The sequence below is a fragment of the Mastigoproctus giganteus genome, chromosome 2 (genome assembly GCF_048544385.1).
Source record: "Mastigoproctus giganteus isolate SK-2022 chromosome 2, ASM4854438v1, whole genome shotgun sequence".
Lineage (NCBI taxonomy): Eukaryota > Metazoa > Arthropoda > Arachnida > Uropygi > Thelyphonidae > Mastigoproctus > Mastigoproctus giganteus.
Genome location: NC_143576.1, coordinates 199,931,690 through 199,953,048, shown reverse-complemented (window position 1 = coordinate 199,953,048; position 21,359 = coordinate 199,931,690). Strand labels below are relative to the sequence as shown.

At 36.5% G+C, this 21,359-nt stretch overlaps 1 protein-coding gene across 1 annotated transcript in view; it reads left to right on the top strand.

Annotated features, from left to right (window-relative positions):
- LOC150089906 (uncharacterized) overlaps window positions 1-21,359 on the top strand; it is a 550,032-nt gene that overhangs the window by 410,639 nt on the left and 118,034 nt on the right. The window contains exon 15 of the mRNA XM_090389700.1: window positions 8,184-8,354. Within this exon, the coding sequence (XP_090245826.1) occupies window positions 8,184-8,354 (171 nt within the window). The remainder of the gene's footprint in view (window positions 1-8,183; window positions 8,355-21,359) is intronic.

Below are 21,359 nucleotides of genomic sequence, written 5' to 3'. Positions count from 1 at the left end.
AGATAGAAGAACCACTAGGTGGCAGTGATCACAATGTATTAATGTGGGAGTTATTTAAGAATGTAACTACCATCAAGGTAAAGGGAAGGGTTTTTTCTTTGTAAAGGAGACTACAGTGGTTTCAGACAGTTTTTAAATTCTACACAGCAGAATCAACTAATGATATTACCAACAACAAATTCTAAATGGAAAGCATTCAGGGAAATAATCACAGAAACTATTAGGATTTTTATACCAACTAAGAAATACTATTCATGGATTAGAGAGGTGCCTCCGTAGCCAGGTGGGAAGGAGCAGCAGTGCGTAGCACACACACTTCTTGATTAGACCGGGGTTCGAGCTCGTCGCCACCAAATACGGAGGATGTGGAAAGGTCAGGGAATGACCACTGCATATCCCGGAGCAATATGGCCTTAGTTGCTAATGCTCCTAAAAACCAAATAACATAACATCATGGATTAGACCTAAATGGATGTCAGTTGATCTAACTGGACACATGAGAAAGGAGAAGAAGGGGATACATGTAAATTATCAGGTTATACAGAAGTCTATGGTAGATATAAACTAGTCTGTAATAAAGTCATAAAGGAGGTTAGCATTAGCATTAGTAGAGGCATTTGATGCAAGAAAGCAAGCTTATGCAGCATCAGCCAAAAAAAAAAAAAAAAAAAAACACTTCCACTTCACCCCTCTGTTCGTTCAAAATACCTGTCCAGCTGAGCCTTAAACTTATTTAGACTATCAACTTCCACGACAAGGGATAGAAGTCTTTTCCACCAACCAACCACCCGCTGGCCAAAGGCAAATTTCTGCACGTCTATCCTACATCTGTCTTTCCTCAATTTGAATTTATGCCCTCTCAGGTGATTATTCTGAGCAACAGGAAGAATCCGATCAGCATTGAGCATGCTCAAACCATTCAAGGCTTTATACACCTCTATCAGATCACCTCGCTGGTGCCTAGTCTCCAGACACTGTAATTTGCAAAACTTAAGCCTTTCTTCGTAAGGGCACCCCTTTGTTCCATTCCCTACTCTTATTGCCCTTCTCTGTACTCGTTCCAGCAGCTCTACATCCTTCTTGAAATGAGGCATCCAGACCTGTATACAGTACTCTAGGTGTGGCCTGACCATTGCCTTATACAAGGGAATAATCACCTCCTTATCCCTGCTAGAAAAATTCCTATATATCATTGACAATACACCATGAGCTACTCTTGCAGCCCGTCTGCACTGCTCAGAGAACTTCATATCTGCCTGCACAACCACCCCCAGGTCCCTTTCATTCTCTACCACTGTCAGTGTAGTACCACAGAGTTGATATGTTGCTCTGGGGTTGCTGTTTCCCATATGTAGTCTTTACATTTGTCAATGTTAAACTTCATTTGCCACCTCTCAGCCCATCTGCTCAACCTTTCCAGATACTGTTGCAGCAGCATAGTGTCAGTAGTGTCCTTGACAACCCTGCCAACCTTCGTATCATCTGCAAACTTGGACATTAAGCTAGATATACCATCATCAATATCATTTATAAATACAGAAAACAATAATGGACCCAACACTGAACCCTGAGGGACTCCACTAATAACATTAGTCCACGATGAGCAGTGTCCATTGATTACCACTCTCTGTCTTCTCCCCCTCAGCCACCCCTTTATCCATAGCAGCAATTTGCCTCCAATGCCACACTGCTCCAATTTTTTCAGCAGTCTTCCATGTGCAACAGTATCAAAAGCCTTTCCAAGATCCAAGTATATAATATCAAAGTTATTCCCTGCATCCAGTTCTTTTGTGACTGCATCATAGTATCCAATCAAATTGGTCAGGCAAGACTTCCCCTTAACAAAACCATGCTGTGTCCGAGCTATAACTGAAGTCTTGTCTAGATGATCCTGCAGTGCTTCTTTAACCAGTGCCTCCATTAATTTTCTGGGAACAGAAGTTAAACTCACAGGTCTATAATTAGTTGTGTCAGCCTTTGATCCTCCTTTGTGATTTGGGGTCACATTTGCACATCTCCAGTCTGTGGGTACCTCCCCTGAGTCCAAGGAAGCTCTCATAATTATGGCTAAGGGTTTGCTTACTTCCTTTGCTGCATCCTTTAATATAACTGGATAGATCCCATCCACCCCAGGTGCCTTTCTTGTGTTTATCTTCAACAGTTTCTCCTCCACTTTACTCTCAGTTATTACAAGATTCTCTACCTTACTGCCAGAGTTGAATACAGGTCTGGCATTCCCCTCGCTGAATAACTCCTCATGTGTGAATGTCGATGCAAAATATTCATTTAGTTTGTTAGCTACCTGAGCAGGATCATCAACAGTTGACCCATCGATATCAAGTGGACCAATCTGATTCATCCCCTTCCTTCTTGAGTTTACATAAGTAAAGAACTCTTTTCTGTTTTTCTTTGCATCCTTTGCCAAAGATTTTTCGTAATCTGCCTTCGCCAAGCTAAGGTAAATTATGAGAAATGGTTGGCCAAGGATTCAAAGTAAAACAGTAGAGAATTCTTTACGTATGTAAAGACTAGAAGGAAGAGAATGAATCACATTGGTCCACTTGACGACAATGATTTTACTGTTGATGATCCTGCTCAGGTTGCTAACAAACTAAATAATTATTTTGCATCTATATCCACACATGAGTGATTTTTTAGGGATGTGGATGCCAGAGGTTTATTACACTCTAACAGGGAGCTGAATGATTTTGTAATAACATAGAAGACAGTGGAAGAGAAATTATTAAAGTTAAACATAAGAAAGGCATCTGGTGTGAACGAGGTCTATTCAATTATATTAAGGAAAACAGAAAAGTAGGAAAGAAAAACCCTTAGCCATAATTATGAGAGTATCTTTGGATTCGGGGGAAATCCTGATGGACTGGAGATGTGCAAATGTATCCCCAATCCACAAAGCAGATCAAAGGGTGACACAAGTAATTACAGACCTGTTAATTTAACTTCTGTTCCAGAGAAAATAATGGAGTCACTAGTTAAAGAAGAAATGCAAGGCCATCTAGACAGGAGTGGAATTATATTTTAGACACAACATAGGTTTGGATTGTGAAGAGGAAATCTTGTCTGACCAATTCGATTTGGATATTATGATGCAGTCACAAAACAACTGGATGCAAAAAATTATTTTGATATCATGTACTTGGATTTCAGGAAAGTCTTTGATACTGTTGCATATAAAAGATTGATGCACAAATTGGAGTGGTGTGTCATTAAGAGAAAGTTACTGCTATGGATAAAGGGATGGTTGAGTGGTAGAAGGCAGAGAGTGCTTATTAATGAACATTGCTCTTTGTGAACTAATGCTATTAGTGGAGTCCTCTAAGGTTTGATGCTGGGCCCATAGTTGTTTTCTATATTTATTAATGATACTGATGAAGGTATAAGAGGTTTAATGTCCAAGTTTGCAGATAATACAAAGGTTTTCAAAGTTGTTAATGACAATAATGATGGTATGCTACTGCAACAGGATCCAGAAAAATTAGGCAAATGGGCTGAGAAAATGCAGTTTAAATTTAACACTGACAAATGCAAAGTAGTATGTATGGGTAGCAGTAATCCCAGAGTAACGTATTAGTTGTGTAGTACTACACTCAAGGTGTGTAAAATGAAAAAGACAAGGGAGTAATTGTTACAGTCAAATATGAAGTTCTCTGAGCAGTGCAGACAGGCAGCCAGGACAGCTCATGCAGTTTGTCAATTGCAATTCATCCTCTTACTGAGACTACACAAATGAGGGGGTATAAATTCAAATTGAAGAAGGATGACTGCAGAATAGATGTGCAGAAGTTTGCCTTCACTCACCTGCCCATCCCTTCCAACAAACTACAGCAATACCTCGCTTAGCACTGCTTCAAACAGCACAGGTTTCACTATAACACAGTTTTCAATTAAGTTTAAGTCAAAAATTTATTGTACATATTAAAACTCATTCAATAGCCTAGACATGTGCTATACATATATGCTGCATTGTTGTAGCCAGGTATTATACGTATATACTGCGTTGTCGTAGCCAGGTACTATACATATATGCTGCGGTGCCAACTCTATTGTCTGCCATGCACATGGTACTTTTGCTCCCTGTAGGCAGTCAGCTGCAACGTGCAACAGTGTTCAGTATTCTTAATTCCATCCTGACAAGATGACATGATGGTTTTTCAAACTTTTCATTTCAAAATTTATTTTTTACCCCTTTAAATACGATCGAAAATATATCTGCATCTTGGCTAGACATCAATGCCAACAACATACATTCTGTTTGGCAGCATGTTTTGCCCCATTTGGTAAATGATTTCACTGGTTTTGAATCGCAAGTTCAGATAATTTCTGAAGACATTGTGAAGATCAGAAAAGACTTGGGATTCGAAACTTTGGACACTGCCAATGTATGTGACTGCATTGACTCACATGCAAATGAATTAGATGATGCAGCTCTCTTAGATGATGAAATTGATGAGCAAATTGCATATGCAGAAGAGGAAAACAATTCTGAAGTGGATAACACTGAAGTGCCACCAAAACAATTTTCAACAGAAGAACTGGAGAAAGTTTTTTTTGAGGGGTTTGACATGGCCTGCGAGGCGATTAAGAATAGAGATCCGAATGTTGAACGTAGCATCGAGATACAGCAAATTTTACAAGACGGGATTCAATGCTACAAAGACGTGTACGCAAGAAAAAGCAGAGGGCTTCACCATACATCATTATTGAAATACCTAAATAAACAAAGCTTTTTTCTCATCTCTCATGATGTTACCTTTTCATTAATAAAATTTTTGCAATATGTTTTTAAATTTCAAATCCTTTTAACTGGCTATCAAGTGCAAATTGCTTATAGATTTATTATAATTTGTTTGTAGACTGTTTCTCTGGTATGCATTCAATTAAAACCCTTTATAATTATACCTCAATCAGCACGGTTTCACATAACACGGAATAGTTTTGGTACCAATTATCAGTGCTATGATAATTGGTACCAAAATATAAATTCTTTTGGTACCAATGATAGTGGCTTTCATGGACATAGGGTATTGCTGTATTGGAAGGGACGTGCAGGTGATGTGGGAATTTTTTTTTTTTTTTTTAGCTGATGCTGTATAAGCTCTTTCTTACATAATTTGTCTTTTTTGTGAATGTTTCTGCTGGCTACTCCACTGTAGAGAACCTCCTCTGGTTTTTTTATGATTCTTCAAGCATATCCGGATATGCTTGAACAATCAAGCATATCCTCATTGAACATCCTCAACATTCAAATATCTGGAAAAGCCAGCTTTAGCTTTCCATCCACCTTTTAATTTTATCACATATACTTGGCAATGATGCAAATTTTGAAGAACTGTTTGAATTTTTAAAGTATAGAAATTTGTATAACTAACTCTAATAATCATAATGTGGAGGTTTAGTCAAAATTTAATTGATGAACAGGCACAATATTGCCTAGGAGGACCTTATGCCAAAAAACCCTGAAATACAACAATGCCAATGATACCAGAGAGAGCATACAAACATGAGACCTTTATTTCTTAGGTGAGTACATTACCCACTGGACCAGTCTGGCATTTTGGGTTAAAATTTTGGCTTAATGCTTTTGGCTGTCATTCTATAGAGATTGTAGGGATCAGAGTTTATAGTGATATCAATTTAAATAACAATAAATACAGCAGACTGTTAATGGAACACAAAGGCTGATGGGTATAAATCAGGTATTTAACATAACATAAAGCTCTACAAGCTAGACGTTCCCAAATGGACATCTTCATTCATTCAGCAGGCATAAATGAACAAACTGATTTCATAATGACTGCTGAATTAGTTACTTTTTAAGTGCCGTCCATGAAAGCCACTATTAATATTAACTATATAGTGCAAGGAAGCCACAGGCTTTTGCTTGCACAGACCAAAAATAAAAAATAAATAAAAATAAAAATATATAAAAGTAAATAAGATAAATATATAAAATATAAAAAACAAATAGACCTATATGTTTCTCTTCTCACATAGGTACCTATCTAGTTTAAATTTCCCCAAACTTCCTACAATCCAATCTAAATCTCTTTCCCCATAATTTTAATTTATGTCACCTGGTTCTGGAATCATACATAACAGTGAAAATTTCGCCTTCATTCGTTTTACTATTCCCTCTCAGAGTTTACGGACATCAATAGGGCACCTACCTCTAGATGCTAGTAGCCAAGTTCTGTAGCCCACATATCCAAATTATTTTCTCATGCAGGTGCTCTTTTTTTTCAGATCTTGTCCAGCTAATTATCCATCTTTGGACTCTTTCAAGGAAATCAGTCTTTTTTAGGTGTGGTCTCTTTTTTAAGTGTGGCCTTACAATTTTCTTGTACAGTGAGATTGACTCCCTGTCTCTACAAGAAAATGTTTGATAAATCATTGATTGGACATCATGGGCCTTCCTTGCCACCTATCTACACTACCAGGAGGATTTCTTCAACAAGTCATAACTCCCAAATCCCTTTCTTCCTCTACTGTTTCTGATTCAACCCTCACCAAATGTATAAGTTATTTCAGGGCTGCTATTCTCTAAGCGTAAGACATTTCATTTTGCTGCATCCTAGAAACCTGTCCAAGTCATCCTGAAGGAGAACTGCTTGATGCTGCTCATTAACCACTCTTCCAATCTTCACATCATCAGAAATTTTGGCATCATGCCCTCTATCCCTTTATCAGTATCACAGTCCAAGAACTAATCTTTGGAAACTTCACTTCTAATAGAAGACCTAATATGAAGAGTAACCATTAATCACATGTTCCAGCTTATACAGTTACCTCTCACGAAGGATGGAGTCAAATAAAACATCTGGTGAGCATGGGCTTGGCAAACTCAGGGTCCTGAGCTGGATATCATCATTCTTCTCTTTCTTGGTGATTCCTTTCTGTCTCTCTCTCTCTCTCTCTCTCTCTCTCTCACAGGGTAACTAGGGAATTTTTTTTTTTTTTTTTTTTTTTTGCTGTTGCAGCATAAGCCTCAGGCTTCCTTGTACCATATGGCTAATAATAGTAAAAAAAAAAAAAAATAATAATATCAGTATTATTCCCACATCCAGCTCATGAATAACTGTAAAAATTGCTGACTAGGTTAGTTAAACACGATTCTGTCTTAACAGAACCATGTTATATATCTTCAGAATTCCATTTCTATCTAAATGCCCATGAACTGCACTCTTTATTATTGCCTCCATGATTTTCCTTACCATTAAGTCAGACTGACTAGTCTGTAATTACCCATTTCAAAGTTCAATGATGGACTCTGAAATGGGTAATGATGGACATTGAAATGAAACTAACCATAACTGACCTTAATAGTTCAATGCACTCTCTTTCTGCCTCCTTCAAAATTACTGGATATATGCATTAAGGAGCTAATATCCAATGCTTTGGCTACATTATATGTTTATGGATAGCCTATGTGATTTATATGAATGAAAGAAATCATTTCCAGATTTATATTAGGTAAATTTTAATGAAATTTGGGGTGGTTCATCAAATCTTTCTAAAAATGCTAAATATGAAATTTCATGAAAATCCATTCACTGCAAGTTGAGTTATTACATGTTGATGGATGAACAGACAGATAGATAGACATGGTGAAGACAATTAAGTGCTTTATGCATATATGCTAAAATGCTGCCTAATAACATTAGTTATGGGCACATAAGGTTATTCTTAAAGAAAGCAAATGACTGCTGTTTTGTAAGTTACAATGTTTGGAAACTAGGAATCAGCATGGTGACCTAGACTGCAGTATTAAGGTTTTAAAAAAATTATGCATACCTTTACTCTTCCTCAGGCAATATACACAAAGGGAAGGGCAGTGATTTAAATTAAGAAACAATGTGTTTTTTTTCATAATAGATGTTGACCATTGGAATGCACCCCCATCTAGTCTTGTGACAGTGCAAAATGTAAACTTACAGAGGGATTATGCTATAATATTATGGGTCCAAAAAATATATCAGTGCATTAAAATCCTTTCATAACAATGAAAAAAAAAAGTGTTTACATTTCTCAAATGTTTCATTTGTTTTCTTATTTCTCTTAAACTTTCACTGCCTAATTTAAACAAAACAAACAAGATACCATTAGTTCAGTCTTTATTATGCTCATATTAAGTCATATTTAATTAAATGTAACTTTTTCTTTAGATGGGCTCAATGGAATACTGTGCACACAAAGCTTGTAAGGAGTGTCTAAAACATCATTTTACAACTCTTATTCAAGACCGAAATGTTATGTCTCTTGTTTGTCCTTTTTGTGAACAGCCTAAGCTCACTGATGAAAATATGCAAGATTATTTTAACCACCTTGATATAATGGTAAGTAACCTTTGATCTACATAATTTTAACTTTTCCATAATTTCAATTTCATGGCTTTATGATAATGCAATAATTTATGACAGTACATTTCTGGATTTATTCGATGACTGTTTTTTATATCAGCATGATTGATATGTCACAAGGAAGGCAATAGTCTTTATCTGGTTATAACTCAAGGTTCATTGGATATTAAGAATCTTCAAATAAAGTCATCACTAGCAGGCAGTGATAAGAGTGTATTTATGTAGGATTTATTCAAACAAATAACTACTACTAACAAATAATAAAAAGGAGAAAGGAAGGGAAAAAAAGGAAATTATAGTAAAGGGTTTCATTTTCACAAGAGGGATCAGAATAGTCTTAGACCTAATTTGAGTCCTCCTCTTTGGGATCCATTAACACTTCTAACAAGTGCAAATACTAAATTGCAGATTCAAGGAAAGTTTCTTAGATGTTACTAAGTCTTTTATTCTATAATCGGAATAACCAAAAGGATGTTAAACTAACTTACAAACATAATGGCAGAGAAGAGAGTTGCATAGAATGACTATAAATTATCATAGATCCAAGAGTCATACCTCAAGATTGGAACATAGCTTTTTTAAGGGAATATAAGTTTAACCAGTGTAATAAACTTCATAGTAGTAAAGGTTCATTTTGACATCATTTATTTAGACTTATTAAAATATAAATAAATTCTAAATTTAGCTGTCGGGATTTTGGCCGTTGGCCAAAATCCCGACAGCTAAATTTGTATTTAAAAAAACAAAGTTAGTCTATATCTCAGAAACTGTTTTTGCAATAAAAAATGTTTTTCAGGTAATCAAAATGGCCACTAAAGACATTAAAATTTTATTATATATATATATATATCAGTTCACAAAAACCACATTACTGACAATAATCACAGTTTAATGATATCAAAATCACAGATTAAAATTGGCAAAAAAATCATACAAATTATAATGAAACGTTTAAGTCAGTGGTTTTCAACCAGGGTGCCACAACAACATTCCAGGGGTGCCACTTAATTTGGGTTTAAGTTACTTAAACTTATTTATTTTTTTTTAATTTATATGTTTATTTCATTATAAAAAGGTGTACAGTATCTTTTTAATTTTGTGGTAGTCTATAATTGATGTTTACTTAGTACCTCTGTATAAAGAATAAAATTATATACTGTATATATATATATAATTTGTATTATGAAATGTAATTTTTATAATTATATTATTGTAATAACTATCATATAACATATATATATTTTTAATATTAGATATACATGAGTATATATAACACCTTATTATAACATGTACACATTATTATAACACACACACACACACACACACACACACACACACACACACACACACACACACACACACACACACACACACACACACACACAAGGAGAGAATCGGATCTAACAGGAAGAAAATTGAGTAGGGGTGCCACAAAATAAAATAAATTACTTAGTGGTGCCATTATTAAAAAAAGGTTGAAAACCACTGGTTTAAATATTATACTAATCTTAATAATACTTAAATATTATAATAATAAGAAGAAAATGGGATATTTTTTTCTGTTACCCCTTTCAAAATATCCTGCCAGCACCCATGGTCATGCCTAATGTATTTGTCAAAGAAATTCATGAAAGTACAGCTAATAACAAATACCTGTATAATTACAGTTTTAGTTATGCTAATGATATTTATGACAAATGTTACACAGCTGCCAAAATACATTACTCTGAATTTTCATATTCCGAAAGTATTCTTATTTCAAGTTTTTTATCTTTAGCATTTCAATGCTATACCTATAATTATTGCTCAAATGCCCTATACAAATACCAAAACTTGACTTGAAAAATTACCAATTAAATGCAATATAATAAAGTAAAATTAATTAAGCTGTTTTTATTTGCCGATCATATTTAAAAATGTTTGTTTCTGTAACAGAAAACATGATCTTCAAATTGAAAGAGGTATTTGTCATTGAAATTTTAATTTTTATATATTTTTTTATACAAAATTAATCTAATATGGTAAATTTTTACTTACTAAAAACTAATAAATATATATAATTATATTAATATATTTTTACAATATAGTAGATACTGTCGGGATTCTGGGCTGTCGCGATTTTGGCTGTTGGAATTTTAGGCCGGACCCGTAGAATGCAGATTAGTTATATAAATGACCACTATTGTTTCTGAAATAATACCATTGTCTTCCCATGGTTTAGATTGATTGATTTGGTAGTTGTTGGCGCATCGGCTTCTGTGGCCATATTGCACCTCCCAAGGTTTTTGCAGTACTTTGATCCAAGCCCGAGGCGGGAATCGAACCGCGACCTTTGGGTTGCCGGGCAGGTACTTTACCCACTCGGCTAGCCCGGTTGGCTACCCCCCATGGTTTAGTGTGGTCAATGAATATCAAAGTATTTCGTGTTGAATGTCTTAGTTTGAGGATGAGATAAAAGTGGACAAGCTTGTTAACAACAGCAATTGGTAAGTGTTACTTCAACAAAAATCCCGGGGGCTCAACATCTGGTGAGTATGGGCTTGGCACACCCAGGGTCCTGAGCTGGATATCATTATTCTTCTTTTTCTTGGTGATTCCCTTTCTCTCTCTCTCTCTCTCTCTCTCTCTCTCTCTCTCTCTGGGTAATTCAGAAGAAAAAATTTTTTTTAGTTGGTGCAGCATAAGCCTCAGGCTTCCTTGCACATTGACTAATAATAATAATAAGGTGTGCATATTTAAATGGTCTGAAAAATGGCACTTAAGGTATACATTGGAAAATGCAAGGTCTTGCATTTGGGTCAGAATAATCCTAGATTAATATACTGTTTGGGTATTAACAAACTTAATGTAGCTAATAATGAGAAAGACTTGTTATATGTTCAAGGTAAGGCAAAGTTTACACAAAAAATGATCAGTCTCAAGAAAAAATTATGGAAAGGAAAAAATTGTGGTCGAGACTACTGTGTGCTGGTGCTGTAAATTCACACTCCTGAAAACAGATAAGTTTTTTGGAAAATTTTGACCTTTTTTTTTTTTTTTTTTTTTAATTTATTCCCATACTGAATTGTGTTTAACAAATAGTTTTAATTGTTCTAATCACATATATTAGCTTAATTTGAACTTAGCTAAGGATATCATAAGTTGTAACTTAATATTCATAGAGCCTTTGTTATCGGTAATTTTGGAGCAAACATCGTATCTCATAACTAGTAAATTGCAGTGTAGTAAATCATAGAAGTAAATTGAAGTGTCGTAAATAGTTAAATAAATAGTTCGATGGTTCTAATTATGTAGGTTAGCTTATAGGGAAGTCTCTAACATTTCGAAAATAAATAGCATAATACATATTGCCATTATAAGGAATAGTGTGGCATAATTTATCATTTCATCTTATCATTTAATGCTTACGGTAATTTTAAATTAAAATTAGACTAAAATCATGCTTCAAACAAGAGCAGCAAAGCAAAAAGCTCAAAATAGTAGAAATGCTCTGGCTCAGGGAGAATTGTCAATGACAGTTCTTTTGCAAGTCAAAACTATGTACAGCATGCTTCTTACCATCTTTTACTATTAGTATTAGTATTGGAAAATGATGCAAGAAAGCACGCTTGTACAGTATCAGCCAAAAAAACCCCAACTCTTCCTATATCACCTGCCCATCCCCTATAACAGTTTGTCTAGTTCCTCTTTGAATTTATTCAAACTATCCACCTCCACAACACCAGACAAAAGTTTGTTCCAACAATCAACTGCCCGCTGGCTGAAGGCAAATTTCTATGCATTATCTTCTTCCAATGCAACATTCTGATAAGCTTGTATGAGGGACAGGGTTGATGCCCTCAAAATAATAAAAGAGAAGAACCTACCAAACCCTCAGCTACCCACCAAAATACTGAAAACTACCCTTGGGCATCACTTACACAGTAGGATGTGCTGGTCACACAGGAAGTAGTTGCTGTTGGTGATCATCAGGGAAATATATTTTGAAAAAAGGATAGATGGAATAGGATCAGGGATTGACTGCTGAGAGCAAAAGCTGATGATGTTGTAGAGCAGTTATCATCTTTCAAAGGCATGAAAAGTGATATTGTTGTACAATGTACTAATGATATTAAGAGTAGGAGATCTGAGGACTTACTTAATGTGTGTAAGACAGTGTTGAGAAAAAGTCATTAGCTAGGATTGCATTTGAAAGTTTCTGCAATTCTGTGCAGACACTTTCAAATGCAATCCTAAGGAAGCACATGAGGAAAACCTCATCAATAAATTTGACTGTGGAAAGACTGTGCAAGCACTCACAGTGTAGAATTTTTCTCAGAATGATCTGTGCTTGTTAACAGAAGTAACAAATGTATTTTGGCCAGTAAATCAAAATATCTCATAATGATGGATTTTAACTTTTCAGATATTGAACTGGAAATTGTGGGTTGATTACTCATAGTAGCAAAGCTTTTCTGGATTCATTGGATGACCATTTTTCTACACCAGCATGTTAAAGAGTTATCAAGAGAAAGCAGTAGCCTTCGTCTGATTATCATCAGTGACTGTTCTTCCATTAAAAATCTCCAAATCAAGGAACCACAAAGTGGCAGTGATCTCACATTGTATTGATGCAGGATCTACTTAAAGATATAACTATTATCAGAGGTAAAGGAAAATGATTTTGCTTTTGTAAAAGTGACTACAATGGTGTCAGACAGTTTTTAAATGGGAAACAGTCAGAGATGTAGTCATAGAAACTACTAAGATCTTCATACTAACAAAGAGATATTGTTCTAGATTTACACCTAAATGGATGGCAAATGAATTGATGGCAGAGAATAAAAATGCATGATATGATTATAAATTAGGAGGAGACATAGAAACCTAAAGTATGTATGAACTAGTCCACAATTAAGTCAATAAGAGGATTAGGCATGCTAAGGTAGAATGTAAGAGGTCTTTTTTTTTTTTTTGACTAAGAATGCAAAGAAAAGTAGCAAAGAAATTTTTTTCTTATGTTAACACTAAAAGGGACAAACAATATTGGCATGCAAGATACAAATGACATAAATATTGATGATCCTGTTCACAGTTTGTAGATGCAAAATAAATATTTTGCATCTATATTCTCCTGCAAAGAAGATTTTAGGGATCAGAATACAAGAAGTACAAAGGGTACTAGGAAAGTTTTGCAATACAGCTTTGTTTATTTAATTTTTTCAAAGTAATTTCCTCTACATTCAATACACCTCTCCATCCTCCGAAACCAATCTTTAAACCAGTTCTGCCAAGTTTCACTAGGGAGTAAAGCACACTCGTTGTCATAAGCCCGTAGAAGGTCCTCATCACTGGAAAACCGCCTCCCTTTTAGCTTCATTTTCACATGCGGGAACAGTGCAAAGTCGCAGGGAGCAAGGTGTGGACTGTAGGGAGGGTGCTCGAGAAGTTTCAGTCCGGTTGTGGTCAAATATTCGGTGCAGGCTTTGGCGCGGTGAGCTGCAGCATTATCGTGATGGAGGTACCAGGTGTCCATTCTTGACTTTGGCCGCAGGTTCTTCATAGATCCAATGACTTTAGGCAGGCATTGTTCAGTATACCACTTAGCTGTGACTGTCTTCTGCGTGTCCAAAACGACACGTTCCACAATTCCACTCTATTTGAAAAATACAGCTATCATTTTCTTCTTTACAGATCGGGATTTTCTGACAATTACGAGTGTGTCGTCATCATCAAAGACCCAAACTTTGTTTTGAGCCTTGGTCGGCAGATCGTAATAGTACAGCCAAGTCTCGTCACCTGTCACGATGTTGTTCACATACCGAGATTGTCCCTTATCAAACTTTTTTAACATCTCCCGGCACCAAGTCACACATCGTGTCATCTGCTCTTCGGTCAGTTGATGCGGCACCCAAAGAGAACAAAGTTTCTTCACGTGCAAATGATCTTGCAGAATCGAACGAATTTCTGGTGCATTTAGGCCCAAAGTATCCTCTATCTGTTGGTAGATCACTCGCCTGTTTTCGTCAAGCATTTTCCTCACAGCAGTAACGTTTTCCTCCGTAACTGATGTTCGTGGCCTTCCCGGCCTCTCCGAATCCTCCAGAGTGAAATTTCCCCTTTAGAATTCTCTATACCACCTGAATATCGTTGTACGATGTGGACAATCATCATCTAGTGCAAGAGTCATTTCTTCTAAGCACTGGTCTATGGTTAAACCACGCACGAAATTATACCGCAAAACTGTCCTTATCTTATTTCGTGACCACGATGCCATCGCAAGCACTTTACACTCTCACTACTAATGAATAACTGAGCCCATCGACTTGGCGCGGCGGCTACTATGCATGTATGAACATGTCTCAACATGCAGCAACAAGCAGCTTCCTCTGATTCATTGTTGCGTCATATTGCAAAACTTTCCTAGTACCCTTTGTACACTGAGTTATAACTGGGACTAAGTAACTTTTGTAATAACTGAGAAAAAAGGAGAAGAGAAATTGTTGATGCTAAAGGTAAATAAGGTAGCTGGGGCTGATAGTCCCAGTTGCCTTATTATATCCAATTATATTAAAAGAAACAGCAAAAGAGATAAGCAAACAAAAATTAAAAGAGCATCCTTGGATTCAGGGGAGGTCTTTATGGATTGGAGATGTGCAAATATCAATTCACGACACTTCCTAGTTTATTTCACAAATATACGTGGTTTCAATTCTAATCTCAACAATGTCCATTTCCACTTGCAGTCTGCCAAACCCCATGTACTTTTTCTGACAGAATCTCAGTTGTCGGTTGATCCAACTACTGCTCATCTCAGTTGCCAAAATTATTTGCTGTATGATTCCTTTTGCCTCAAAGGTGGTACTCGTGCATATGTCTGTTCTGATATTCCCTGTCAGAGAATAAATAATTTGGAATCTCCTCTTTTTGATCTTCTCTGGCTTAAAATCTCTCTACCTCATTGTGTCAAATTCATCTGTTGTCACTACTATTCTCCCAACTCCACTAATCACTTGGAGCTCTTTGACTTCCTCTCCTTGCAACCTGACTTTCTCCAGTCCAACTTTCCTAACAGTGAGGTAATTTTCCTTGGTGATTTTAATGTCCACAACTCCAGCTGGCTTCTGTTTTCTAGTCACACCGACCCAGCTGGTCGAGATGCTGAGGCTGTTGCAATTTCTAATGACCTTGCACAGATGATTCATTTACCTACAAGAATACAGGACAGTCCTAACCATACAGCCAACATTCTTGATCTTTTTCTCACAAACAACCCTTCTAAGTACACGGTTGAAGTGAGTGGTCCTTTAGGCACCTCAGATCACAACTTGGTGATTGTCTCTTCTCCAATGGAGCCTTTATCTCATGGCTATTCCCAACCTCATATTGTTTGGCATTACAAGAATGTAAAATGGGATGACCTGCATGATTTCTTTTCTTCTTTTCCTTGGTCGGATTACTTTTTCAAAACTTCTGATATCAACGTTTGCTCAGATCATGTCAGTGAAATTATTCTTGCAGGGATGGAATCTTTTATCTCACACTCCACTTTAAAATCTCGTCCTTTATCTAAACCTTGGTTTTCCAATAAATGTGCTAAGGCTGTTCAAGAGAAGAATGTTGCATATCGTAATTGGCTTGTTTCCAATTCTTCAGTTTCATTTTCTGCCTACACCAAAGCTCGCAAAAATTGTAAAGCAGTCATTAATCAGTCCAAACTAGATGTTGAACAGGCTAAGAGTAGAAAAACTTGCTTCTTGCCCTAATGGTAGCCGAGCATTCTGGTCTCTTGCCAAAACTACTGGCCGCAACATTTGCCCATCTCTGCTCCCACCTCTGACCAAACCAGATGGTTCTGTTGTCACTTCAGCCAAGGATAAAGCTGACCTGCTAACATCCCATTTTTTTTCCAAATTATGTATTAATGATCTTGGTAAAACACCTATTCATTCAGTCCATTTTCCTGCCTCCTGTGGTCTTCTGTCAAAAGAATGTCAGAAGGATTTTGACTAATCTCAATGCTAAGAAAGCTTCAGGTCCTGATGGTATTTCTCAAAACCTGTGCTCCTGAACTTACTCCTGTCCTTTGCCGTCTTTTTTCACTTTCATATTCCAAAGGTGTTTTTCCTTCTGCTTGGAAATTTGCTCATATCCAGCCAGTTTCTAAAAAGGGTGGCAAGTCCCTCCCATCCAATTATCGTCCCATTGCAATTACTTCCACTCTTTCTAAAGTAATGGAGAATCAATTAACCGCCAACTCATAAACTATCTAGAAATTTTCTGTCTGATCAACGATCACCAGTATGGATTCCGTCAGTGTCAATCCACTGGTTATATTCTGGTTTATGTTACTCATTTATGGACAAATTCAATGGAAAAGTTTGGTGAAACAAAAGTAGTTGCTCTTGACATCTCAAAGGCTTTCGATCGTGTTTGGCATAAAGGTCTTCTAAACAAGCTTCTACTTTATGGTTTGCCAACTGTTTTTTGTAATTGGTTATCCAGTTTTCTCTCTGATTGCTCACTGAGGGTGATGGTAGATGGCTCTCTGTCTTCTAACTTCTCAACTAATGCTGGTGTCCCCCAAGGTTCAGTTCTTTCCCTCACTCTTTTCCTCTTGTATATTTATGACCTTCTTCCATTGACTGGAAATCTTATCTATAGTTTTGCCAGCACTGCATTCCACTTTCCATTTTGAAAAACCTTGCCCTGCTCAATCAGCTTCAGCTTCTCGAATATCCGCTACCAATTCCTTAAATGCCGATTTCCAGGTAATTCTCCAGTGGGGCAAAGACAATTTAGTTGATTTCAATCCTTCTAAAACTCAGTCTTGTCTTATATCTCACACTCACAAAAAGGATTCTTCTGCTCCTATGCTAATCTTTGGTGACACTCAGATTTCTAGGCAAAATGATATATCTCTTTTGGGGATTACCCTGACTTCTAATCTCTCTTGGGGAATACCCTGACTTCTAATCTCTCTTGGGGATTACCCTGACTTCTAATCTCTCTTGGGGATTACCCTGACTTCTAATCTCTCTTTGACCAAGCACATTACAAATATTGCTTCCTCTGCATCTAAAAAACTTGGTTTTGCTCTTTCGCTCTTACTATTACTTTTCTTCCAAATAGCTGTTCACTCTGTACAAATTGCAAATCTGCCCTACCATGGAATATTGTTCCCACATCTGGGGCGGTGCCCCTAAAACCTCTCTCAGGCTTCTAGATTCCATTCAGAAGAGGGCAGTTAGGTTAATTGATGACTTCTCTCTAACAGAGTCTCTCCACTCTCTGTCTCAGACGTACTGTTTCTGCTGCATGCCTTTTCTACAGATACTTCCATGGGCACTGTTCTTCTGAATTGGCTTCTATAATTCCCGCTCTCTCTTTCAAAACAGTCTGAACACATGCTGCCACTGGCCAACATCCATTTTCTGTCCAACTTCAAACTCACAGAATCATTTTTTCATCTTCCTCGTTCAACTGCCATTTTTTGGAACAACCTTCATACATATTTCCTGAAAATTACAGTCTACAGAAGTTCAAGTCTATTGTCAACAAATATCTTCTTTTGTCTTCTCAACCTCCAACCCACACATGGTACTAAGTACTATAGGTTCTAATATCTCTTGTGTTTGGGGTTTTCATAAAAAAAAAAGGATGGGGGGTATCAAAGGTGAAGTAATTGCAGACCTGTCATCTTGACTTCTGTACCAGAGAAAATAATAGTTACTGGTTAAAGAGGTAATGGAGGACCATCTATACAGGAATACAGTGATACATGTATTACCGAATACAGGAATACATGGATTTGCTAAGAGGTTTTTGTTTGATCTATGGATTTGTTTGATCAGTGTGATCTTGTCTAATCAGTGTGATCTTGTCTAATCAATCTGATTGGATACTATGATGCAATAACAAAGGAACTGGAAAGAAAAAAAATTATTTTGACATTATATACCAGAAAAACTTTTCATAATGTTCCACATGAAAGACTGCTATACAAATTGGAACAGCATGGTATTAGGGTCAAGTTACTATGTGGAATAGGAGATGGTTGAATGAGAAGAAAATGGAGAGTGATTATCATTGAGCATTGCTCTTCTTGTACTAATATTATTAGTGAAGTCCTCCACGGTTCACTGCTGAGCCCATTATTGTTTTCTGTATTTATTTATATTGATATATTAATAATATTTATTGATATTGATGGAGGCACATCAGGTTTAATCTTTAAGTTTGCAGATGATACAAAGGTTTCCAGGATGGTCAATGACAGTAATCAGAGTGTCCTACTAAAACAAGATTTAGAAAAATTAGGCAGATGGGCAGAGAAGTGCAGTTTAAGAAGTTTAACATTAACAAATATAAGGGACTGCATGTGGGTAGTATTAATCCCAGATTAATGTACCAATTGTGTGACAATACACTAAAGGTAGTAGAGAAAAAAAAAGGACCTGAGCTGAAGTTCTCTGAGTAGTGCAGTCTGGCTGCTAGGACAGCTCATGGGGGTTTTGTCAATGATATACAGGATTTTTTTTAGCAGGAATAAGGAAGTAATTATTTAAGCTAAGGCCATATATTGAGTTATACTCAAGACCATATATTGAGTTATACTCAATATATGGCCTTACTCCATACAGGCCTGGAAGTTTAATTTTAGGAATGATGTGGATCTGTAGGAATGGATGCTAAGGAGATGGATCAGTGAAGGGAAAGAAGAGGGTACTCTTACCATGAAAGACTTCAGTTCTATATATTCTTTATATTGCAGCATCTGGAAATAGCACCTCTGAGGAGATCTGATTGCAGTGTTTAAGGCTTTCAAGACTGAGTAAGCTAAATGTTGATGACATCCTTACTCTAGCTCAGACAACACACATGAAAGGGCACAAGTTTAAACTGAGGAGGGTGGTTGCAGATAGATGTGCTGAAATTTTCTTTCAGCCAGCTGGTAGTTAATTATTGGAGCAAGCTTCCATCTAGTATGGTAGGAATGGGTAGTTTTAATAAATTGAAGAAAGAATTAGACAAATCTTGAGGTGATTTGGGAAGGTTTTTTCTTTCTTTGTTTTATTTTTTTTTAACTAATGCTGTATAGAATTGTTTTTTTTTTGCATCATTTTCCAATATTTTATACTGCAGTGCAGAAGTGGCCCCAGGTCTATCAGCACCCTGTGCAAGATTTTTTGGTGCATCCTCTCTGACTTGAAATTTACAACAAATCAGTAAATTTTCAGGGTATTTTGTACCTCCTAAATTTTGGTGCCCTGTTCGAGGCAACCGCTCGATCGTGCCAGCCCTGCTTCAGTGCATTGGTTTTCAGTTGTTTAATTAATATGCTTAAAGTTAAATATACAGATAGTAATAGGAGTGACTACATGTTTTGACCCCTGTTTGTATGTTTCCCCTTAGAAAGTTTTTTTTGGGGAGGGGAATAATTTATTATTTAACTATTGCTTAGATTAACCCTTAACCAGGGGCAAAATATTTCTAATAAATCAATGTGAAATTGGTTTACTTCTTTAACCTAGTGAAGGTTAAAGATAACCAATTATTAGATGGAATGAAGAAAAAAAGAATTGTTCTGTATGGTAAAATGAATAAATTTTACCCACTGATTTGAACATTCCTTTTAATAATTTTTTCCTGTTGAAAAAAAATCTCTGGATTCTCCTAGACCCCACACCTTGTATGGGGTTAAGATAATTGTAAGATTATAGAAAATCTTTTCACTACAATAGGAAACAATGAGATGAGTTTGAGAATTGTCATTTGGACATTATCCATACCATATTGTCTAGAATGTTAAAATACACGACAAGTGGAACAAACCAAAAAAAAAACGTTTCTTAGGAAAAACTACTGCCCCACTGAGTGATACTAGAAAAGTGGTGCACAGGGTCACTTGTCAATGCAAGAAAAAAAACAAAAAAAAAAACAAAAAAAAACGAGCATTTAGGATAGATGTGCAACTTTTGTGGAGAATAGATAATACTGATATGTATTAAAAATAGAAAATTTAATTCAATGCAAAAATCAAAATAGATAACAAAAATTGATGATCACTAATTATACTAAGTTATTATATGAATAGCAGTGTTTTTGTGTTGATATGATAGTTATATGTTAAAATATTATTATTATTTTGATGTATTATACACTGAGTGATTACTGAATTATGACCACCTACCTAATACTTCGTAGGTCCTCCTTTTGTCCTCAGTACAGCAGCTATCCAACATAGCATTTATTCAACAAGATGTCGGAAGCATTCGGGAGGTATGGCCAACCAAGCTGTGTGTAATGCAGCCAGCAATGCAGGTATGGAGGTGATTGGTGTATCCAGATACCTGATATGCTTTTCCATAGTGTCCCACAAGTGCTCTATGGGATTGATATCGGGGGAGTTCGGAGGCCAATCGATATGCTTGAAGTCAGAACTGGGTTCCTAAAACCATTCCTGAATAAGTGCCTGATATCTCAGTGCATTGCCATCTTAGAAGACACCATCACCATTCAGGAAAAAGTTTTTTTTTTTTTTTTTTTTTTTTTAAGGAACATTAGCAGCTAAGGCCATATTGCTCCAGGATATGTGGTGATCATTCCCTGACCTTTCCGCATCCTCCGTATTTGGTGGTGACGGACTCTAACCCCGGTCTAATCAAGAAGCATATGCTACACACTGCTGCTCCTTCCCACCTGGCTACGGAGGCACCCAGGAAAAAGTGTAACAGTGGGGTGTACACAGTCAGCAAGGAGTTGACAATAACGGAGACCAGTGATACATTGTTCCACATGCACCAAGGGGACCAAGTTCCTCCCAGTGAAACATACTCCACACCATACAACCGCCTCCACCGGCCTTCAATTTTGATACCTCCATGAGGGATCAAGAGCCTCATGTTTGGTGCCAAATCTATACATGACCATCCACGGTGTGGAGTAAATAATGTGACTCATCCGACCAGCACACCTTCTTCCAGTCTTCTAACATCCAAC